Source organism: Pseudocercospora fijiensis, assembly GCF_000340215.1.
Source record: "Pseudocercospora fijiensis CIRAD86 unplaced genomic scaffold MYCFIscaffold_8, whole genome shotgun sequence".
NCBI lineage: Eukaryota > Fungi > Ascomycota > Dothideomycetes > Mycosphaerellales > Mycosphaerellaceae > Pseudocercospora > Pseudocercospora fijiensis.
The window spans coordinates 3,262,038-3,278,439 of NW_006921539.1; the positions used below are offsets into that span (position 1 = coordinate 3,262,038).

The 16,402-nt window shown below is 44.2% G+C and overlaps 3 protein-coding genes across 3 annotated transcripts; 1 reads left to right on the forward strand and 2 right to left on the reverse strand.

Moving 5' to 3' along the window:
• Positions 1 to 563: 563 nt before the first annotated feature.
• MYCFIDRAFT_81123 (uncharacterized protein) lies at positions 564 to 1,055 on the forward strand (the record flags this gene model as incomplete). Its single annotated transcript, XM_007932109.1, has 1 exon — positions 564 to 1,055. The coding sequence occupies one exon, from the start codon at positions 564 to 566 to the stop codon at positions 1,053 to 1,055; it is 492 nt and encodes a 163-aa protein (XP_007930300.1).
• A 110-nt stretch (positions 1,056 to 1,165) lies between these two features.
• MYCFIDRAFT_81124 (uncharacterized protein) lies at positions 1,166 to 1,855 on the reverse strand (the record flags this gene model as incomplete). The annotated part of the gene is made up of 1 exon (XM_007932110.1): positions 1,166 to 1,855. One exon carries the CDS (start codon positions 1,853 to 1,855, stop codon positions 1,166 to 1,168), a length of 690 nt encoding a protein of 229 aa, XP_007930301.1.
• Positions 1,856 to 13,407: 11,552 nt separating this feature from the next.
• Positions 13,408 to 14,521, reverse strand: MYCFIDRAFT_81125 (uncharacterized protein; the record flags this gene model as incomplete). Its single annotated transcript, XM_007932111.1, has 2 exons — positions 13,408 to 14,069; positions 14,191 to 14,521. The coding sequence occupies 2 exons, from the start codon at positions 14,519 to 14,521 to the stop codon at positions 13,408 to 13,410; spliced, it is 993 nt and encodes a 330-aa protein (XP_007930302.1).
• Positions 14,522 to 16,402: the final 1,881 nt, after the last annotated feature.

Here is a 16,402-nt window from a genome sequence, read left to right on the forward strand (position 1 = left end):
GCTGGGATTTTGTACCAGGCACTTTGTTCATAATGCTACACTCAGCGTCCGGGCGTAGCAGTGCCTGGCCCAAGGGATGGCCGAGGCCCTGATTCATGACTGTGCCGGTACTGCCTTCTGAGTTTGATGTCTCGTATGAGTATGACATGTTGGTTTGGATGGTTGACTCAAAGTTATGGCCTTTTGCTGTGTCGAAGAAGCTGCCCCCAGACGTTGATATGGGCTGATTGATGAAATCTATTGAGAAGAAAAGGAAGGATACAGATGCTCCAAATCCCGTGGCATATATATTCAGATCGACTTCCGATGTCCTCAGGAGGAAAATCTACTTCCTACAGCCAGAGCGAAGCTTCCAAGATTTTGGTCATAGATGAATGAGGACACATAGTGTGAGGACTTCAAACGCACTGCGACGCAAAATCGGTATAAGTATAACACTCTCACTTCCCATCAGCTTCCATCATCACATCTTGCACGAAGACTTCCAGACCACCATCTCAAGACTTTACTTTACCAAAGCCATCTGCAACTCAACAACATCACTCACATCGACCTACATCAAAATGGACGCCTTACCAATCAACAACCCAAATCAACCAGCCTCAGGCAACAAACGCGTCTTCAGCTGCAACTCGGTCATACTCTGCATGTCCAAACTCGGAGCCTTCGAAACACCCGCCGAAGAGACCTACTGCGTAAAAAACCACGTCCCGGAAGCGCTCCAAGAAATCTACCAACCAGCCAGCAAGCAACAGCACGATGGAATCAACGACAAAGACAGAAAGAAATACTCAAAGCGATTCCGCTGGGGACAACTAAAGAAATCTCCTGCGTACGGACACAATCATGAAGAATGTGATTGTGGGTGCTGCGTGAGGTTGGGAGCGTATTTGGAGAAGATGCAAGCCACCTTGGCGGAGGTAGAGGGGAGGAAATTGGGGCTCTGGACTTCATTTACGCTGAGGAGACAGTTCGGGATTAAGCTGAATAAGAAGGGTTTGGTTCGCGGGAGAGTTGTGGTGGGTGAGAAGTCTGGTAGCGAAAAGGCGGAGTAGGATAGATAATAATAATAATAAGGCTGCGGGTATTGGAAATAAAGCTTGGTAGCGCAGAATCTTGATCATATATTCCCGCATGAAGAGGAATGCAATGACTACGAAATGTCTTAGGCCTTTCCTTCAACTTCAACCAAAGCCTCAGCCCCCATCTTCACAGTCTCTTCAACACCCATCAAACTGGCAAGTTCAAAAACCTCCATCACTTGCTCCTTACTCGCCCTCTTCTCCAGTGTATTCCTAATATGTATCTTCAACCCAGGAGCGAAAAGATGTGTGGTCGCACAGTCGATAGCGCAATAGACCAGCTCCTTGAACCAGGGTGTCAGACTCGAATGACCTTCTTGAAATGGTACCGAGGAGTACTCGGTATAAGCTTCGAAGAATTCTGGGGAGAGTTGGAGGACGGGTGGCCAGGATGCAGACCAGTAGCCTCGCTGACGGATAAAGGAGCCTTTGAGTTCTTGTTCTTTCGGCGAGAGTTTTTCGTCTGATACTCGTGATTCGCCTCGTTCGGCGAGGACTTCTTGGAGGAGCGGAACTCCGACAGTTACAGAATGTACGCCAAGAACCGCTGCAAGTTCAAGAGTCTCGATAATTTCAGCCTGTGTGGCGCCAGCTTTGAGTGCTGCTGCTGTGTGAAGCTGTACTCCCGACGCGAAAAGATGTGTACATTGTGCGTCGACGGCCAGTAGGATCAATTCTTGTAGTTTTCGGGAAAGAGCTTGCTTCTGTAACGGAACTCGACGGAGGTTGTGGTAGGCGGAAAGGGCTTGCTTGAGGTCGGTGGCAGTATTCATGATGTTGATAGTCCTTTATGTGCCAGCCTGGAAAGCAATTCGTTGATCGCTGACTGTGAGAAGGGAAGGCTTTGGCCTAATACTAGTGGTTCAGACGTGTAGGCTGATGTATGATCATCAATGTTCTATCGAACATTCATCTTCGAAGAATGATTGTTTAGGGGATTTGCTGCCGAGGTAGACTTCGTAGCGTATAGTCTCAGCCCACATGCTCCTCAAAGTCATAGAATGGCCATACAGCGTATGCTCTTGAACTGACGCTCGTCGATAATTACAGATCTGGAACTACCTCCACTCAGTCGCTCCGTAGATGCCTCAGGTTGGCGAAGCCAAGGCTCTAGCGGAGCGCCTGACGACAACCTGGGCAACTCTATTACTAGATGATATTATTTCCAACCTTATATATTATATAGCGACACAACCACGCTCATTTTATATAGGACAATGCGAAAATGGACCTCGAGCGCAGCGCAAAAAATTACATACCGTAGTTAAATTAATATATTATCGAGAACTTATAGCTATAGAAATTATATACTTTCTAACCTATATATTAGAATGCATTAGCAGTTCGAGTCGCTATCGAAGTGCTATAGAAAAGATACTAACACTACTACTTCTAATACTAGTAATTAGTAATCTACGCCTTCTTTATACTATAAATCTCCTCTAAGTGTTATCTAAGTTATTAAAGTAATACGTTGCTATAGTATAGGCGCCCGGACTAAGACAGCTAAAATCTACCTTTTTAAATATATAGACCCTAACACTTCTAATACGTATATTCTAGCACTATCTAGCGCGACTAGGCACACTCTAAGAAAGTGTTACGCGTAACTGTTTTTAACCTCTTACGTACAAAGCAACCTATTTATTCCTGCTAAATATCTGCTTCTAATATCCGCAATCGAGTCGCAACGACACTATCTCGGACACCTACGCATACCTATATATATACGTACGCGTATTAAGTAAGTATGCCGAAACAGAGTAAGGCTTAGAGGGCCGCCGCCGTCGCTAGTAGATCTAGAAGAGGTCGAGGTCGGCCGAGGAAAGACGCTGCTACTACTATAGCTAATAGCAACCTAGCTCGCCTTCTAGCTAGTATATCCGTAGTATCTTATTATGCGCGCCTAGAAGGTATTAATATAGCTATACCTTTACCTAATAACGAGGCGCAATACCTATAGCATTTTATAGAGAGATACGCCGATATCCCTAATATATTACTATAGTAGCTATAGCAGGTAATCTACGATGCAATATAGTACCTACAATTAGTCGACGTCTAGCGCGATATTATCGAGGCTAGTATACGCCGTATACTAAAGTAGATATACCTAGAGCGCGATTATTCGCTACGAGACATCTAGGTCGATAGAATTAACGCAATTACCTTTAGACAGTCGGATACACTAATCGCAGTATATACTAGTAAAGGCAAGAGTATAATCTTCTAGTCCTTCTCGGTTTTAATAGGGCAAACTACGATCGTAATTAGCCCGCTTATCTGCCTCGAAGAAGAATAGAATACGGCTATTAAGGCGCTTAATAGAGACATTAAGCTAGTAACCTCGATAGTTATTAATACAGATACGAAAAAGCTAGATCTAGACTAATATAAGAAGATTAAGGATAGCAAAGTCTAGTATATTATTATAGGTCCGGAACAGGCTACATTGCTAGAGTTTCGAGATCTCCTCGCAAAGCCGCACGTTCGCCGCCGCATTAGTCTTATTGCGATCGATAAGGTACATCTAGTTAAGAAATAGAAGGACTTCCGTACTACCTTTACTACTATTAGCTAGCTGCGCTTAATCGTACGCTGCGATACTATCTAGCTTAGTATGTCTATAACGCTGTCTATCGAGGCTAGTATATAACAATACATCCTCGATAACGCCGGCTTTCGCGAAGTTAGCCTTGCGCTATATATAACGAAGATTTTCCGTAGCAGTATCGACCGTCCGGATATTACCTACATCGTTAAACCCCTTCTCTTTAAGGAGCTCGGAAATTATAAGAGTCTATTCTTCGCGATTGCATATAGAGTAAAGGACGGTAAAGCTACTCTAATAGAAATTAATAAGACTATTATCTTCTAGGACGCGCGTATACTAGTATAGGAGATAGTCGAGTTCCTTCGTAACTGTCTAGTATATATAACTAAGGACAGCCTAGATTAGAATAAGAAGTATTCTTATAATCCTATCCTTAATAGTAGCGGCGTAGATGTCTGTCTTACTGTCTCCTTCTATACCTCGTATATCGTAGAAGCCGATTAAAAGGAGCGATATAATATCTTTAGTAAGCGTAGTAGACTAATCCGAGTAATAGCAAGCACCCTAGCACTAAGTATCGGCTTAAATGTCCCTAATATTAAGATTGCGATCTAGTTTAAGTTTCTAATTACGAAGGATATCGAGGATATAGTATAGCGTATCGGTCGTAGCAGTCGCGATATTGTCGGACAGGCGTATAGCATTTTTATATTGCCGTACTAGATATTCGATAATTTTAAGGATATACCGCCGGGTACTATCTCTATCGCTATAATATCTATCTAAACTCGCTCTCGATAGCCGTATATACCTACGCGCCTAAGCTATCTACGAGTAGTCGAGATGCTAGGAGAAGGTATAGAGGAAGAAGACGAATTCCCTAATACTAGTAGTATTATAGACGATAACGATACCGAGTTCTTACAGTCTAGCCGACTAAAGACCTAGACTAAGGATAATTTAGAGCGTCGTAAGAAGGTGCCCGAGCCGTAGCGTCGTATTATTAACTCGTACCTATTACTATTACCGGGGAATCTCTATCCTCGTAAGGTAATTAACGCCTACCTCGGTAAGGCTAAGCGTATATACGAGCTATCGATAACTACGCTAGAAGGCCTCTACTACAATGTCTGCAATCCGGAGGTGTCCGATTTCCTCGATATAGATACTAGAGCTCCTACTAATATAGCGCTATCTAAAGTTACTCCGCCGTAGAAAGGTACTCGCGTAGGATGCGCCTTTCCTTTCGTATATAGTTAGTACGCTAAGCAGGCAGACAAGCTGTTTCCTAATACAAACCGACGCTTCCGGATCGTACTAAGCTTCTTTATACTAGACAAATTTATCTATAGTATATACGACATCTTTACTTATATAGACTCCGCCGAAGATTAGGCATTAGGTAAAGCGCTAGTAGTAGAGGACTTATATAAAGTTGCTCCTAGTCTTAAGCAGTAGAATAATCTAGACGCTTCGGGTAATAGTTTCCGATAGGATCGACTATAATAGATTGTTAATCTTATCGCCGAGTTGAACCGCATCGCTCTAGAGGTATACGTAGCGTAGGAGGAGGCTAAGAAGAAGAAGGCCGATAGCCGCAAGAGCGCAAAGGCTAAGGGTAAGCAACCTAACCGCGGCGAGGACGTTAGTGCTAAAGCTAGAGCTAGAGTTAGTATAGACAACTAGTAGATAGCAGATTAGGCGTCTTAGCTAGAGTAGCTACGCCCTTAACGCACCCGCTTATAGCAGCGGACCGACGACTAGGCAGCTATACGTAAAGCTATTAAGAAGTCCGCTAAGGCTAAGTCTACCCGCAAGCTCGCGATTGCTAATAAAGCTCGTAAAGCCCGTTAGCGAGAGACTACTATTATAGAAGAAGAGGCTCTAGTAATAAGAAGCACTCGTAACTACCCTACCCGTCCTACCGTATCTATATCTACCGGAGATAAGCGCCGTGCCTCTCCTTCTTAAGGCTGTAGAGTCTAGAGTCTACTACGCCCTTTAGAAGCGACTCTTCGTACCGCCGAACAGTCTAAACATCTACTTAATGCCGCTAGCTTAACGACTCGCGGCGGTTGTAAGCGGAAGCTATCTAAGCGTAGCGAAGGCTTATATAGCATAACTAGTAGCAGCCGTGCAGGTAGCCGCGTAGGCAGTAAAGAGGGTAGCTATAGTCGTTATTCGTAGTCTTAGGAGTAGGAAGAGGAGTAGGTAAAGTACTATCGAGCGAAGCGTATAAAATAGTCGTAGGTGTCGATAGTCGTAAGTATCGTAGTTAAGCTGCTTCTACGAGGGCTAGCGTGTAAGAAACTAGCTATAGCCTATACTAGAAATGGCGCTAGAAATGGCGCTAGAATAGCGCTAGAAATAGCGCTAGAAATGGCGCTAGAAATAGCACTAGAATGGCGCTAGAATTAGCACTAGAATAGCGCTAGAATTAGCACTAGAATGGCGCTAGAATTGGCACTAGAATAGCGCTAGAAATGGTACTAGAATTGGCACTAGAATTGGCATTTAATAATATTATATCCTTATAAGCTCGCTAAGTCCTTGTCCTATCCCCGGAAAAGTAAGCCGTAATACTACGCTCGATCGCGTTACTTCTACGAGTATAGGCCTAGTTGAGTTGCTTCTGCGAGAGCTAGCGTATAATGCCTAGTTAAGTTGCTTCTACGAGAGCAGGCCTAGTTAAGCTGCTTCTGCGAGAGCTAGCGCTAGAATTGGCACTAGAGATAGCGCTAGAAATAGCACTAGAATTGGCGCTAGAGATAGCATTTAATAAGGTCCTTCCTTACTACCCTTCTATTATATCCTTATAAGCTCGCTAAGTAGGCTCTTCTATTATTTCTATTATGTCCTTATAAGCTCGCTAAGCAGGCTTTTCTATCGTGTCCTTATAAGCTCGCTAAGCAGGCTTTTCTATCGTATCCTTATAAGCTCGCTAAGTAGGCTATCTATCGTGTTCTTTACGGCGAGGGTTTGTAGATAGTCGTAGGTATCGATAGTATATAAGAGCTAGTCGAGAAGCGTAAATTCGAGGAAGCGATAAGGATACTAAGTCCCGCTAAGACCCGGATTTAGTATTATAGAGCGCTTAATTAGTAGGATTAAACGTTATAGCTACTTCCTTCTACGTCTTCGCAATGCCGACTTTGCGACTTTTATAGTAGTATTGCTAATGTAGCGAGATACGTCGATTTAGCGCGTTTCTAGCAAATAGCGCTAGCGAAAGTGTCTAATACGATAACGACGGCTGCCTTAGGCACTAAGAACCGCCTCCGAAACCCGAGAAGTTACTAATACTAGCGAGAAGTTACTAGCGAGAAGTTACTAGCGAGAAGTTACTAGCGAGACTAGCGAGACTAGCGAGACTAGCACTATACTTATTGTACCGCAGCTATTAGCACTATAATATATACGGTAAGGATAGATACATAGGGCGATAACATATATCGAGCGCTCGTAAAAGCACCCTTCGAGAAGCTACGACAGCCCTCTTACGTTAACGCCCTCTATTGCTTAGACTCTCCCTAGAACGATTATTCCGATAACTAGTTACTATATAAGGCAGAGAAAACGAACAGTAGCGTCCGGGGATCTAATTAACTAGCAGCACTAAGCGGCTATAGAAGTATATACTCCGAAGTATACTAGTATTATATATAGCCTATATACTACGCGCAATGCGTAACAATTAATGCATTCTATTACTAACTATAGCACGCGAGGTATATAGGGAGGGACTTATTAAGCGAAACACGACAGCGATTACTAAAGCGACACTTATTAGTACCTAGACAACAATAGAGTATAACCGCGCCCTTAGTATTAGAGATACCGTAGAAAAGGGTTGTCGAGCGCGTTGCAGTCGTATAGCAATATTAATGCGCTTACTAGAATAGAAGAGGAGGCGTACTATAGTTAAATAGCAGTCTTAATGCGCAAAGGGCTGCAGTCGTATAGTAGTGCTGCAGTCGTATAGCAGTAAAGAATAAGACTAAGACTAAGCGCCTTCGGGCTTAAGTACACTAGAGGCCCTTACGCACTAAGGTTATTATAACTAATAGTCCTAACGAAGGCGTTACGCCGACTTAACTAGATACGCGTATATTATCTTGTAAAGAATCCGAACGTAGGAAGCCTATAGCCGCTACTTAAGGTATACCTTACTAAAGAGTTTTTACCGAGTTAGGCCTAGCCGCTACTTAAGGTGTACCTTACTAAAGAGTTTTTGCCGAGTTAGACCTATAGTAATGCTACGAACCTATCCTATCTACTTAGTAGGAAGGCGCTACCTTTAGCTACTTTCGGTATACCTTACTAAAGAGTTTTTACCGTTAGCTACCGTCGGATAAGCTATATCTATCTAAGACCTCTACGACGTTCTAACAAAAACTATACTCTTTCGGTTAAATGCGTAGTCGACGCCTACTAAAGCTATAGTATACCTACTCGCTAGGAGAGTCGCCTTCGCAACGTCTTGCGTCGACAAAGCCTATCGGAGACTAAAAGGACTAAACAAACTACCTGCCGAGGAACCTTAACTATTAGACAAGCGGCTCTATCGGTAGCAAGCCGTAGAACTAGTAAGGAATAGTGTTAATCGCTATAGAGCTACCTATATACGATAAAGAGGTATCGATACTATTACTATTAAGAGCCGACAGCTAGTATATTGCTAGGGGTATTAGTATATTAGTATGTATATATAGAAGAAGAAGAAGAAGTTAAGGTTAGAAAGCGGAGGTCGATATACGCCGCGTAGGTAAAGTTTGCCTCTACTAATAGCAGTACGACAATAGCAAGGTAATAATAACGGCTATCTATTATCGCACTTTCGAGGCAAGAGCGGCGACTATCTCCGCTAGCATATAACCGTGCCTAAGGCTATAAGGCCTAGGAGGACATAGACCTAGGACAGTATAATATTACGTCTTAGATATAGTAACTAGCCTTTGCAATACCGTCTAAATCTCGACTATTACTACTTAACTCTCTATCTTAGCCTATATCGGACTAACTGCCTCTACCTAGCTAGCTCCGGCCTTATATCTCGCTATCTAAGCTAGCCCTAACAAACAGACTGCTACCCTAATTCCTAGTTAGGTCTATTTCCTCGAGATTGCCTTCTATAAGCTTATAGAAGCTATTACTCCTACGAATCGCCTATACCTTATTATTCTAGCTAGTAGCGGCAAGAGGACTACGATCTCCTCCGCCCTCTTCGCGCTTAGCAGCATCCTTATTATGTTTATAGCGAAGTGGCGGGCTAGCACGGCCCTTATATAGGCGGAGATTAGCAGTGTTTAGCTCCTCGATAGTAGTAGCAAGCTTGTCGTATCTAAGCTGCTCGATATTATCCGAAAGAGCACCGGCCTTTCTCTACTAGCTAGCCTATCCCTCGGTTAAGATCTTCTCGGCTAGGTTAAATACTATAACAGATGTATCTTTGCGGTTATAAGTGTTGTTGTTCTTAATACTAAGACTAGTACGGAAGATCTACTTAGCTACGCGAGACGCTTCGTAGTTTAAGGCGACCTTGCGGAAGGTTGCGTCGATACTATAAGTAGAATTAGAGTACTTCTTTATATCCTTAGAGTAATCGTAGTTATAGAACTTAACTAGTTTATTAGAGGCAAGAGCATAGCCCTTACGATCCCTAACTACGATACCGGAAGCAAGGATCGCCTCTTATAATACTTTATCCGCCGCGTTACTTAACAACTACCGTAGATAGACTAGCATACGGCTATAGTTAGTTTAGCGATTACTTAAGAATAGCTAAATAAGCAGATCGACGATATAGTAGAGATATCTAATATCCGCTTTACGTACTACTTTCTTAGTAGTAAAGAAGAGGATGCATATCTATAATATACGATATATAGTAGTAAAGGCCGGATCCGGCGCGTTAGGCGGTAAGCGGTTAGCCGAGTCCGGCAGTGTTGTTAAGGAACTAGATAAGGACTTATCGCGCCCTAGAGCGCTAGTATCCGTCGAAGTACGAGCGCCGCTACGAGCGCTACTACGAGCGCTACTACGAGCGCTGCTACGAGCGCTGCTACGAGCACCGCTAGTACCTATAGAAGCACGAGCGCCGCTAGTACTCGTAGGAGTTAGCACTAGTGCTAGAGTCGCTACGCCGCGCTAGGCGTTAACCGTAAACAGCTTCTTATATATCTTTAATAGGATATCGATATATTTAACCGCTCTTAGGTCTTTAATAGCCCTCTTTATCGCATTAAGACGATTCTTATCTCCTCGAATAGATAGCATCTTGCCTTCGTCGATTAGTATTTAGGCGAATACTACGACAATGCGGCTATCGAAACTAGTTTCTACTAGTCCCTATATAAGGAAGAACTTAGGCTTCTCGTTGCTAAGATACTTTAGATTTAGGAAGCGCGCATCTTCTTAGAAACAATAATTAAGTAGCTCTCTATCCTTATTAGTATTCTAGTAAGTCTTTAGTAGGCCGTAGAGGATATTTATAAAGGTATAGAACTATGCTAGCGAGGCAAGGATAAATCTACGAGTATCGTACGCGTTCTTGCTCTTAACACTCTCGAATTAAGTGCTTCGATTATATATATTAGTTATATTATCCCCGACGGAGATAACTAGCCGCTCCTTAAAGAAGTCGCTATCGCGATTAAGGCCTATAAAATTAAGGAAGAGGTCGTCTATAACACCGTATATACCCTTAATCGTCGCCTTATCGTATATAGATAGTAGTATCGAGTATACCTTCGGAGGATCTATCTTTAGAGGCTTAATCTTTAGAAATGTTAGATAAATAAATTTAGTAGACGAAGACTAGTTCTTTATATACTAATCGATCTCTATACCGAGGAGCTTACCGAGCGCCTAGTCTATAAAATAGGTAGCGATCTATCGACTATATTAGTTGTTTACGATGTTATTAATAATGTCGCTCGGGTCGAGAAGGACATCGTACCGTAATATGCTCTACTTTAGGCTACCTTTTAGGATATATAGATTGCGGGCGATATAAGAGGTAGTAAAGCTATTAAAGGTTCTAGTATCGCTAGTAGTCTACTCGTGTATTCTACGTTAGCGATTGAAGTTGTCCTAGTATATATACTATTAACTGTTATCTAGATCCTATTTAAGCGTCCGGATTGCCTCTATCTGCGCTTTAGCATTCTCTGCTATAATACGCTAAATAGTTTTATACGAAGATACGATGCCTATATTATTAAGGACCTCGAGTATATAGCGAGGGCAACTACTAGCTACTAGATATATACTAAGGGCCTTATAAAGGCGAGAGGCATTAGTCGACGCGATCGAACGAACTACGATACCTATTAGTACGGTAATACGCTTTCGCATTATTTTACGCGAGTCTTCGAAAACGTATATACCCTTATTAGCCTTCTTATTAGGTAGTAGCTCGTTCCGTAGCATGTCGTACTATAATAGCGCCGTAGTTTTAATCTAGGCGTCGATCGTAGCTAAATCGAACTCGGTTATACTATCCTTAGAATCGTACTAGTCGAAGAACGGCGTACTAACTAGTTGCTTTAGCTGCCTATATATAAGTCGCCTATTAGTAAGCTTCTCGTCCGAGAATGTATCTATAATATACTTAAGTCGGCGGCGATAGGTTTATATACCTAGTTGTCCTACCTATCGCTAGATAAGCTTAATTAGACCGATCTAAAGACGCTCGAGTTCTTCTATCGCCTTATTAAACTCTTCTATAGGCATACGCTTCTCGCGGTCGAGGCGCTTTGCCCTAGTCTTCTTATCTTCGATTATATCTTTATCTTCTTTATCTACATTATCTACATTATCTGCATTATCTACATTATCTACATTATCTGTATTATCTACCTTTGCTTAGTACCGGCGCTCGTAGGTAGGATTAGCGTTCGTATTCTCCTCGTCGGTTTCCTCTTTTTTATTACTTAATTTAGTATCGATATTATCTTTATCGATATTATTAATCTCTTCCTCTTGCTACTCCTCGACTACCGGTTTAGCTAGATTACTAACTAGGCTAGCGCGAGCGGCCTCTACTATAATAGCTATAAGGCGCTCGCGTCTTATAATTTCTATATCGTTCTATAAAGCTTCTCGACCTTTAGTATCGTTAAAGACATCGTCTACTATCGACGTAAGCTATATACCTTTCGATATAATATTAATCTATTACTCGAGGTCGTCGCTATCTCCTATCTCTTTATCTTTAGGACGCTCGGGCAAGGCGGCTTCGCCTATTTCTTCGTCGCTAGAGGATATAGCAGCGGCGGCGGCAATTAAGGTATAGTTATATAGATCGCTCGAATTTAGAGAGAAAAGGCGGCGGAAGAGGAAGTCTTTTAACTAGAGCTAGAAAGCGCGCTGCTTGCCGGAGGCGGCGTTAGTGCTTTGTGTTATATAGAAATAGACCTACTTAACTAAAATAGGCTTAGATATTTGCCTACTATAGCGACAACAAAAGAGCTCGACTTAAACGCCTATAATACGCTTTAAGAGATAGACGCATATACGATACGGCGCCCTATATTAGAGCGCTGTTTATATAATAGTCGACTAGATAAAGACTTCCTCTATAGGTTAAGTATATCTTTAGAATACGATACGGCATATATAAACACTTTATATATTCCCTAGTCGCCTTTGTAATAGCTATAAGCTTATATACATATCGGGAATATTAGTAGTAGTTAGGGATTTGATGTTTTAGTACTAGTTTTAGTGCTAAAGCCGGCTTTAAGAGTAACCTCTACTAATTAGCGATTATCCTTTAGTACTATACTTTATACGCTGCTACCTTATATATTTCCTACTTGAAATTAGACGCGCTACAAGCTTATACTAATGCTATATTTTTACGGTATTGTTAGTTGTTAATGGATCCTAGGTATATACGGTTTTCCTAGCTAGAAGCTAGAGTCGGCTTCGGGCATCGACTATATCTTTATAACATAACGTCGCATAAATATTCTAAATAGACAGAATGATTCCAAAATGGCCATTCTACGCCGCCTAAGCATAGTATTAATATATATTGGCGTACGCAATATACTCGTGGTAGGAAGTAGTCGTTTTGCCCAGCTTGTCGTCAGGCCCTCGCAAGCGAGGATCAGTGCCTCAGGTACCGAGCTTCGAGGGACTGTGTGGAGGTAGATCTGGAATATATAAGCTCTTTCGCCCTTTTGCAGACGACCAAGTCGGTATGAGCCCTCACCCTCATTTGAGACCCGAATCAATTAATGAGTAGCGGCTCTCTGCCTTTCTCCTAGAAGCCGTTCACGGCCATCAAATGCTCCCTTCTGGTTCTTGCAAGGGATCCGTGCTCCACGATAGTGTTTAGGCGCCAAGTTGGTCTCGATTTCAGCACGCGTGTACTTGATGTGCAACTCGTCCTTTGAGCCTGTGTTGCGTATCGGGAAACCTTCTATCAGTCTCAGCTTGACCCACAGAAGCCACTTGATGGGTGTCGTCGTCTCCTTGGAACAGAACGGTGCATGGGTGCGACGGCTGATATATTTCGGTACGGCGTTGTCTGTCCGGTTGAGATACATCCATTTTTGCAGAATGGTTGAATCAGCGATCACGGGGAGGAACGCTGAGTTGACTATGCGAACAGTCGAAATGCGAAGCGTTTTTCAGCGAGACGACCGTTGCCGGTATACTTTCTGCCCCTTTGTGATTCGGCTACAGCGATCAGTATGCGCTCAAGAAATTCGTGCATCCGCTGAAACAAGCGAGCGAAAAGCATTGGCACATGCGCAGGCCCTAAGTCCCGCAGAAGGACATATCCTTTCGAGTTATGCCGAAGAAGTAAGAACCAGAACCAATGGTGATCGTAGTTTTGTCACCGACCTGCTTCGCATGATGAACACCGAGCTGACCCTCAACGTCACCTCCATCAAGCTTGATACTCCTAAGCGGCGCTGACAAAGATACAGAACCGGTGCTACCAGCCGGCGCAGTGACATTATAGACGAACAGCTTCTCTTGCCTCTCCCACTTCGCAGCAGCTCTCCCACGCACTGAGAGATACTCCGTCGAGGCGAAAGTGACATTCGGAACACAGATGGGCTCAAAATCTATGCTTCGCCAACCGATCGAGGTTTGAGATTGCTTCATCCCAGCCAGGCCATAGATCCAAGTATCGCCGCAGTCGAAGATGATATGATCAAGACTGCCGTTGCCATCATACCCCTCCCAATGTTCGGGTAAAGTCGTGGCTCCTTGCTCCAAGAAATAGCCGTAGCTGGGGTAATCGGTCTTTGCCATCAATTCGTTCAGCAGATAGTCGTAGGCGTGAGGTAGTGTCAAGGCTCGGAAGAGAGGCCCTAGGCCGACTTCGCCGACAGTCCAGTGAGTGCCATTGTCCCTGATTGATCGGATGAGATGGCGATAGACTGCTTCCACATCTTCTGGATTGACAGCGCCTATATCAATGAGCGGAAAGAATCTCAAGGTCTCCGTAAGTGACGTAGTGCTTCCATGCGAAGAGGATGATAGACACGCCCCAGTTTGGAGCCAAGTCAAAATTGTAAGGTGAATACAGACCAAACACGGTGAGCTGAGGAGCAGTGGTGGGTACATTGCCTTGCTCATTCTGCGCATCTACAATCTGCTTCATTAAATGTCTGCCGTAGGCTCGAAGGTCATATCCAAAGAAGATCGGATCGATCGCGATATGCAGCTGCTCCAGCCAGCCCATTTTCTCGCGATGCGGGCAGTCCGTCATGACGGAGTACATCTGGTTCTGAATGCTCTGGTCTGACATTCTGTGAATGTTGTTGAGCAACCCGACACTCGTGTCTGTACTGCCGACTCTGCCAGCGCTGACGCGGATTCTCAGAGCAGTGAAGTCCTGTTCTTTCGGCGTGTGGTTCATCCGTGAGATTCGCTAGCTGCCACTCGCTGCGATCTCCCTGCGGCAAGTATTGAGGGTCAATGTTCTGCCGAGCGTCATATTCTTCACCACCGTACCATGACGCTTCTAGTAGCGGACCCTCGGTCGTAGTCAGCCATGTCTCATCCGAGATGATCGTAAAGTCTTGGCCATCGGAGCAAGTCACTTCCAGCTGGGCAATGAGCTTGAGTGGCACTGGGGCACCAGCTGCCTTGAATTTGGCATATCGACCACCAAGTCCCACATCGGCGGTGTAAACACCTTTTCCAAGTTCAACAACCAGGCAGGACAATCGGTCCAGGTCTTAGCAGCTCAACGACATCATAGGAAGAGAAGAATAGCGTCTTATTCATGGTCGAGTAGCTTGGCTGCAGAACCTCTGCAGTTACCGGCTGACCGTTGATTGCTGGCCACTGCATGCCGAATCCGATATAGTGGAATCTGGCACGTTCAGGCACGCAAGTGAGGGAGAATTCTCGCGCGAAGACAGGCAATGAGCATGTCGAGACTCCGGTGGAGTATCGTCATTCTGCCACTCGCCAGTCGGTCGCGAGGCGTTGCTTTGGCAGCTCGCTCGCGTCAGCGATGACCGAAAGATCAAAGCAGATGACAGTGCGATGAAAAGGAAAGTGGCCAGGATGGCAGGCATTGGAAATGCATATATTGGCATGGGTGAAGGATGAATCCCGCGGGACATTACAGACGAGATTGGGGTTGTCATATGTATGTTTGTAAATTGGTGAAGCCAAATTCCACCCAGCCAACCGCATCCCCAATTGCCCTCAGACGCTTCGCTAAGGCTCGCTATCTTCCCCGATTTACCAGTAGTAACAGTCACAGACTATCCCGTTGTCTTCACTACTGCTTATCAGTGTCCTAACAACGGATTGTAAGTACTGCTGAGGCTCACACCCATGCCTGCCAAGAATGTGTATAACCAGTGAGAATGATGCACTACCCAGATGTTAGATTAGATCGAGGAGTCTTAATAGAGTAGGGTGGCGTACGTCATTATATTCAGTGTCATTGATTAGGTCATGGCACTGGTCTGCATCTGCTTTAGCGCAGTTGCTCGCCTAGAGCAATTAGACAGAAGACTCAACCAGGGTTAGAACGTGTAGCATACACCGGAGCCTCCACCAAAGCCTGGATAACCGCAAGTCGGTTGGTCGCTAAGAGCGTCGGCTTTAACAGTCGGCGCCTTTGGTGCTGCGAATACATTCGAACTTAAAAAGAATAGAATAATAGACCAACGTGTATGCATCGTAGACTATTAGCTAATGCTTGGTTCGAGTCGCTATAGTAGTAGAGATGATACTGCTTCGTTGCTATAGAGGACCTAAGTACCTTTATAAGACATTTGGCGAATACTATCATTCTTTCTCCAGGTAGAGGAGCTCGGCAGTCTGTAGTCGCAGGCCGTATCTCTAAAGATGCGACGATGGTACGCTTGCGATGCCTAGAAATGGGCATAAGATAAGTTTGCGATACCGAGGGGCAGGTGTACGTTTGCCATGCCTAGGACCATGCATGGAATACGTTTACGATGCCCAGAAACAGGCATACGTTTACGATGGCTAGGAACAGGTATATGTTCGGCAGTAGGCTCGAGTAGAGAGCTGTATCTATCAGTCGAAGGCGTGCGCAACGGCGGGCTCGAGTGTATATCGATATCGAGTAGGGAGTCAATTACAGAGAGTAACGGGCCGTCTTATTCGTCACGCTTCCTGCCATGGGATAATAGTATCATAATACCGACCAACACGTACCACTTTCCGACTGCGGGGGGCCCCTTCTCTCGGAAGCTTTGCTTTGCGTTCAACACAGCTAGGAACAGGGAGAGCTGTGCTGTATTGCGTACAT